Here is a 7,620-nt window from a genome sequence, read left to right on the forward strand (position 1 = left end):
AGCCCAGAACAACAGCGGCATCCTCTATGCCTCCCTCACTCTCTCCAGCTCCTCATCACTGGCAGCATCTCCCTGCATCCCTCCCAAGGAGAGCCCCCAGGAGGAGACGCTATATTCTCTCATAAAGGCCTGATGAGTGGGACTGAAGGACGACCTCCTTAGACTAAGCTGCCCAGCGGGTCACAGCTTCTGATAATAACCCCGGCCAGACACAGAAGACTCAGAAGTCAGCAGGTGTGGAAGGCCACCAAGGACCGCAGAAAAACAGAACCATCTGCTCCAACTCCCTCTCCGCCTTCCCAGCCCTTGCCCACAAGAATAAAAGTACCTAGAATTTGCCCCAAGGCTCTAAGGAGAAAACTGATGGCACCTTCCACTTCTGTCTTTTCCTTCTCGCCAAAAATGAACTATAATAAAGAGCTCACACCTGAGATCCCTCCCCCAGTCCTGGAGTTCGGTGACTGCCTTGGGGCGGGGAACAGTAAACCCGGAACGCTGGTAGCCAGCCCAGAACCCAGGGTCTGCCCCTCCTCTACCCATTCTCCTTCCCCTCTGATCAGAACGAGCATGTGTCAAGTGCACCACCACATTAAGCATCTCCAACAAGCTGAGCTGGGACTGGACGCACTCACCTGAGGCGTGAAGAGACCACAATGGTTAGCGCTTTTCTCCAGGCCACGCACCTAGTAAGTGGCTGAACCGGGGGTCTGAACCCAGACCTGCCCTTCTCGACAGCCTTCTCCCAGGACTCGGGTGTCCCCGCCTTCCCAGATCTCTATACTGTGCCGGCCTCCCATGGAAACAGGGACGTGCCACAGGGAGCGGAGCGGAGGGGAGGGAGGGAAGCCGAAGGGAAGCATGTGGTTAGAGACCAATTGCGGAAAGCCGTAACCTGTTTTATTAACACAGAAACTGCACAGCTGGGACTTCAGCCAGGTGACCTGTAGCCGATGAACAAGCCCCACCCTTAGCAGCCTCTCAGGGACCCTCTGAGGGGCTCTCCCTGCTGCTGGCAGGGAAGGGGGTGAGAGAGCAGCAGGGAGGCAGGTGCACACAGCTATTCCTCGAAGAAGGCCAAGGTGAACTCCCCAGGGTCATCTCCACACCGCGGCCCCTCCAGCTGCTCCGGCTCTCTTCCAACATCTTCTAGGAGTTGCTCCAGGTCCAGGTCACTGGAGGCGTCATCGTCAGGGGGGACACTTCCAGCCTCTGGAGGACACTTCCAGCCTTCTTTCCCTCCCATGGGACAGACCCCGTGATGAGCTGGTGGGGTCAGGCCCTTGGGCACCATACTAGCTTCCTTGTCCTCAGACAAGCTGGTTCCTGAGGCTTTGCTTTGAGGAGCTTTAAATTTTTTCTTAGGGCCTGGATGAAAAAGTGATGAAACTGAGAGTCCTATTAGGCCATCTGGCCTTCCCTTTTACAAGTCAAACTCCTAAATTCCTATTTCCAAAAAAATCTCTGGGAAAGATGACTTTTCTCAATAGAAAGAAAATGGGCTTTGGAGTTAGAAAGACCTGGATTTAAGCCACGGATCTAGCCATATGCTAGTCCTGGGTCTTGAGCAAATTTTAAACCCTTTGGGCTTTAATCCCCTTATCTCTAAAATGGCAACTGTCTAGTCATAGAGATATTGAAAGAATTAAAGGGAACCAGCAAGGAGTATCTATCTAGCCAGCTCACAGCAATACTCGATAAACATCAGTTTCCCCCACTCCTCACCATTCTCCTGTCCTTGGATCAAATGACATCAATAACCATTTTGTGCTACACTCTGCAATCTGAGATACCTAATTTTTGTTCTTTTTTTTTTTAAAGATTTTTTTTTTTAAATATTTATTTATTTGACAGAGAGAGACACAGCGAGAGAGGGAACACAAGCAGGGGGAGTGGGAGAGGGAGAAGCAGGCTTCCCACTGAGCAGGGAGCCCGATGCGGGGCTCGATCCCAGGACTCTGGGATCATGACCCGAGCCGAAGGCAGACACTTAACGACTGAGTCACCCAGGCGCCCCTTTTTTTAAAGATTTTATTTATTCATTCATTCATTCGAGAGAGAGAGAGAGAGACTGACAGAGAGAGCACAAGCAGGGGGAGAGGCAGAGGGTGAGGGAGAAGCAGACTCCGCACTGAGCTGGCAACCCAACGTGGGACTCAATCCCAGGACCTGGAGGTCATGACCTGAGCCGAAGGCAGACGCTTAACCTCTGAGCCACCTAGATGCCCCTAATTTTTATTCTTTTTAAAAGTAATGAGAAGCTATAAAGTTAAGAAATGATCCAGGGAGGGGAGACACAGACTTGAACCTCATTTCCCATAGTTTTGCCCAGGCCCTGAGCCTTACCTGACCTTGGCTGGTCAGGTTCCGATTTCCCATGCCCTTCTTTCCTTCCTATTGTGGGTACAGGAGGGGCTGCAGATTCATTTCCCAGAGCTCTCTTCATTGTCTTCTTTTGCAGGGTCACATCTTGTCCATCTGTTAGGCCTGCATCACCCCCACCCCCCAACCATGAAGGACATTTGTTTATTTCTCTCTAAATGACAGTTTGGCAAGGGTCCATGGACTCCCCACAGTTAGTCTCTGCCCTGCATCCTCTGCTCATTCTCAATCTAGTGAGTTCTCTCGGTTCCTTCCTTTTTCCCAAATATTTCTCTTTGTTTCTCTCTTCCTCCCTCTCTCTCTCTACCCCCCGTCCCCACCCCCCACCCCCACCTTTTTCGTTCTGGACCTTCTTCTTCTTATATTTTTCCTCATAGCCTGGCTCCTCCAGGAAGTCATCCTTCTTGGCTAAGAATTTAAGACATTCATTCCACCTTTAACTTAAGATTTTATAATCAGAACAGAGAAGCGAGGAGGTTACAGCTTCCCTGGTGACACTAGTAAGAATCTTGACCATTTTTGCAGAGTTTAGAGCTGAGACAGTAGTAAGATCCGGTGACCTGCAGACCCCTCCCACTGTCTGCTTCTGCTCTGCCTTAATGGCCACATATACCTGTTCCCAGCTGGCTTGCTTACCTCTTGCCTTGAGTTTTTTGGTCTGAATTTTGGCTGGCTTGGGACTGGGCAAAGTCGGGTCCTGAGAATGGGAGAGAAAAATAAGAAAATACAAATGAAGTCATATAATTGTGTTTTTAATAGAGTGGGATGCTACAGAAATGATGGGTGGTTAGGGGAGTCACATTGGGTTCTGCAGCCTGATACTGTTTAAATCAATGACAACAAAGATAAAACTGTTCTCCTTTCCATTCTATTTGGTATTAGTCAGTACAAGGCTTTATGCACAAGAGAAAGAAATAAAGTTAGGCCATGAACATGATTTAAAAAAAACTGTTAAATTAAAAGTTAAACCAATAACTAGACTCTTAGTGTTGATCACTTCATAGTGCATGTAGATATTGAATTACAATGTTGTACCCCTGAAACCTATATAATGTTACAGGCCAATTTTTCCTCAATAAGAAAATGATTAAAAGAGAAAGTAAAAAATCTGTATTTCAGGACTTCCCGTTTCCAGTTATACATGTAAGGGGTTTGGAAGTCATCACTCTGTTCTAACAACAAGTAAAAAAGCTGAACAGACTGAAAAATCAACAACTCTTTTTGTTTTGATCAAAGAGGGAAGGACACAGGGTCACCAACCCTGAAGAGACAGAGAGGCAAATGCAGGAAGACATAACTTACCAGAGCACAGACTCAGAAGCAGAAGAACCAGTACTTCTCACAAGAACCAGTTCCAGGGCAAGAAAACCTCAACAGTACTAAATAAATTGTTCAGTGCAGACAAGTCTGGGAGTTAAAAACTCCAGTGGTGCCCAGTCTTATAGGTGCTCCCAGACTTTTGTGAGTTTGACCTCCAGGAATCTGACCAGGTTCTCACATAAAATATCAGAGAAAAATCCCTTCATGCTTCCAGCAGGAGGAGTGCAAAAGGAACCATTTTGAAATATACCAGAGCACTCTATCCTTCTGACAAAGGCCTGCTCTCAGGAGAAACTAGTTAACCACAGCCTAATCTACTGGGATATTATCAGAGCCTGGCCGTCCAGGGGGAAGAGAAATATTTAACCCCAGCCCACTCTAACCATCCTGTCCCACCTAATCGGGGGTGTGTGTGTATGGGGGGGAAACACTAAGAAACACTTTGAAGTTCACAGTCCAGAGCACACGTTCATTAAAGACTTAAGATCTAGGGTTCGCTGGCTGGTTCAGTCAGAAGAGGGTACAACTCTTGATCTCAGGGTTGTGAGTTCGAGCCCCACATTGAGTATAGAGATTACTTAAATAAGTTAAATTTTTTAAAAAAGAAAAAAGACATAAGACCTAATAGTAGGACTATAGAACACATCCCCTCCCCTGACCCTTATGACCACATTACTAAAGGCATATTTATGGGTGCCTGGGTGGCTCAGTTGGTTGGGCGTCTGACTCTTGATTTTTGGCTTGGGTCATAATTTCAGGGTTGTGGGATCAAGCCTGAATCAGGCTTCACATTCAGCAGGGAGTCTGCTTAAGATTCTCTCTCCCCCTGCCCCTATCCCCACTCACACACTCCCTCCCTCTCCCCACCTAAAATAAATAAATAGATCTTAAAAAAAAAAAAAGGCATATTTACAACTGTTTCTTTTACCTGGTACATTGTGTCTGGCAATCAAGAAAAAACTACAAGGCATATCAAAAGGCAAAAAAAAAATTTGAAGAGACAGAACAAATATCAAAACCAGACATGGCATGGAATTATCAGATTGGAAATTGAAATCAAATATGATTAATATGCAAAAGGCTCTAATGGATAAAATAGCATGCAAGAACAGATGGGCAATGTAAGCAAAAGGATGAAAATCCTAAGAAAGAATCAAAAGAGAGTGCTAGAGATCAAAAACATTGTAATAGAAATGCAGAAAATGTCTTTGATGGGCTTATTAGTAGACTGAGCATGGACGAGGAGGAATCCCTGAGCTTGAGGCTATCTCAACAGAAAACTTCAAAGCTGAAACCAAGCAAAGGGAACAAAGACAGAAAAAAAAACCCAAAAAACTAACATATCCAAGAATTGTGGGATAACTGTAAAATGTGTAACATATGCACAATGGGAATACCAGAAGGAGAAGAAAAAAAGAAAGAAACCCAAGAAATAATTAAAAACAATAATGACTGAGAAGTTTCTCAGACACCAAACCACAGATTCAGGAAGCTCAGAGAACACCAAGAAGGATAAATGCCAAAGAACCACATGTAGGCATGTTATCTACAAACTATAAAAAATCAAAGATAAAGAAAAAGCCCTGAGGATTAAGGAGTACACTTATTGTGATGAGCACCGGGTGATGTATGGAAGTGCTGAGTCACTAGAGTGTACACGTGAAACTAATATTAGTTAACTGCCTGGAATTTAATAACTTTAAAAAAAGAAAAAGCCCAGAAAAAGCCAAAGGAAAAGAACATCTTAACCTGATATGATAAGGAAGGGGAGAAAATAGAATCATATAAAATGCTCAGTTAAAAACACTTGCAGGGTGGGGAGGGGCACCTGGGTGGCTCAGTCAGTTAAGCACCCAACTCTTGGTTTTGGCTCAGGTCACGATCTCAAGATCATAAGATCAAGCCCTGAGTGGGGCTCCACCCTGAGCATGCAGCCTGCTTAAGATTCTCTCTCTCCCTCTTACTCTGCCCCTCCCCACCACTTGCACACACACTTTTCCTCTCTCCAAAAACAAAACAAAACAAAAAACCACTTGGAGGGTGCCTGCCTGGCTCAGTTGGTAGAACATGAGACTCTTGATCTCAGGGGTTTTAAGCTCAAGCCCCACGTTGGGTGTAGAGATTACTTAAAAAATAAAATCTTAAAAACACACACACACACAGACTTAGGGCAGAAAAAGAGTGGAAAACAAAAATAAGAAGAAAGAACAAGGGCAACAAATAGAAAATAGTAACAAATATTGTAGATATGAATCTAACTATATTAATAATTAATTTGAATGTTAATGGTCTAAATACACCAATTAAAAGACACAGATTGTCAGAGTAGATTAAAAAACAGACCAAACTATATGTTGTCTACAAGAAGTCTACTTTAAACATAAAGATATATATATATACACACTATAAAAGTAAATAGAAAAATGCACCATGCCAATGCTAATCAAAAGAAAGCAGGAGTAGCTATGTCATTTCAGACAAAGCAGATTTCAAGGCAAGGAAAGTTATCAGGGATAAAGAATGGCATTACATAATGATAAAGGGGTCAATTCTCCAAGAACATACAACAATCCTTAAAGTGAGCCTAACAACAGAGCACCAAACCACATAAGGCAAAAACTGACAGAACTGCAAAAAGAAATAGTTGAATCCACTATCATTGCTGGAGACTTCAACACCACTCTATCAAAAATGGATAGATCCATGGACAACAGAATATCTGGAAGGACGTAGCTGAACTCAACAACACCATCAATCAACTGGATATAAGTGACATCTACAAGTTACTTCATTGTATTCAATAGCAGAATACATATTCTTCTCAAGCTCACATGGAGCATTCACCAAAATTTATTGCATTCTGAGCCATAAAACAAAACTTAACATATTTAAAATAATAGAAATCATACAGTGTCTGCTCCCAGACCACAACACGGTTAAACTAGAAATCAGTAACAGAAAGATAACTAAAAAGTCCCTAAATACATAAAGATTAAATGACATACTTCTAAATAACACATGGGTCAAAGAAGAAATCTCAAGAGAAATTTTAAAATATGGAACTAAATGAAATTTAAAATATGAACTAAATGAAAAAGAAAACACAATTTATCAAAATTTGTGGGATACAGCAAAAGCAGTACTTAGAGGGAAATTTAGCATTGAACACATATATTAGAAAAGAAGAGAGATCTAAAATCAGTAGTCGAAGTTTCAGCCTTGGGAAACTAGAAAAAGAAGAGCAAGTTAAATCCAAAGTGAGCTGAAGATTGAATGAAGTGATGACAGAGATCCCTGAAGCTTTTTCTAAAAATTCTTAATTTCTCTGTGTGGCTCCTGAGTGGACAGCACTTTCCCTATGGTCCTTTGCCCTTAATTGCTGAGCCTAGCAGGATGAAATTAAGTTCTGGAAGGCATTTAGAGGTCATGAGGTCACCTGGCCTAATCTCTTCATTTTACAGATAAGCAGATCTGGGGTTTCAGATATTGTGACTTCCCTTAGGGCCACACAGCTAGGCTGGCCTCTTGGCACTGTTTTCTGAAATTCTTCCAGCAAATACTGCTTGTTAGCAAAGTGAGCCTTGTGTTTCCCCACCACAATTCCCAATTAGTGTTTGACTTGATTCCTCAAATAGTTTTTCACCTTCAAAAATCAAATAAATTAACAGTTAAAATTTTTAAAAAGGTGAGCTGAAGAAAAGAAATAATAAAAATTGGAGTAGAACTGGGTATTTACCCCAAAGATACAAAAGTAGGGATCCGAAGGGGTACGTGCACCCCGATGTTTATAGCAGCAATGTCCACAATAGCCAAACTGTGGAAAGAGCCAAGATGTCCATCGACAGATGACTGGATAAAGAAGATGTGGTATATATATACAATGGAATATTATGCAGCCATCAAAAGGAATGAGATCTTGCC

General features: G+C 43.0%; 1 protein-coding gene across 1 annotated transcript; it reads right to left on the reverse strand.

The window, feature by feature from the left end:
- Positions 1-875: 875 nt before the first annotated feature.
- On the reverse strand, positions 876-4,636 carry LOC115938782 (zinc finger CW-type PWWP domain protein 1-like). Its single transcript, XM_081809466.1, has 4 exons — positions 4,628-4,636; positions 3,016-3,076; positions 2,344-2,484; positions 876-1,365 (listed from the first exon to the last, which is right to left on the reverse strand). Exons 1-4 carry the CDS (start codon positions 4,634-4,636, stop codon positions 1,058-1,060), a joined length of 519 nt encoding a protein of 172 aa, XP_081665592.1. The 3' UTR covers positions 876-1,057.
- Positions 4,637-7,620: the final 2,984 nt, after the last annotated feature.

This window comes from Leptonychotes weddellii, unplaced genomic scaffold (assembly GCF_054177405.1).
Source record: "Leptonychotes weddellii isolate Sample4059 unplaced genomic scaffold, ASM5417740v2 HiC_scaffold_10156, whole genome shotgun sequence".
NCBI classification, from domain to species: domain Eukaryota; kingdom Metazoa; phylum Chordata; class Mammalia; order Carnivora; family Phocidae; genus Leptonychotes; species Leptonychotes weddellii.

Excerpts from the sequence above, each read along its gene's own strand:
- LOC115938782 (XM_081809466.1), bottom strand. Across the intron at positions 2,485-3,015 it reads CAAAAAACTCAAGGCAAGAG|GCCTAACAGATGGACAAGAT; the intron begins GTAAGCAAGCCA and ends GGGGTGATGCAG. Across the intron at positions 1,366-2,343 it reads ACCTGACCAGCCAAGGTCAG|GCCCTAAGAAAAAATTTAAA; the intron begins GTAAGGCTCAGG and ends TTTTTCATCCAG.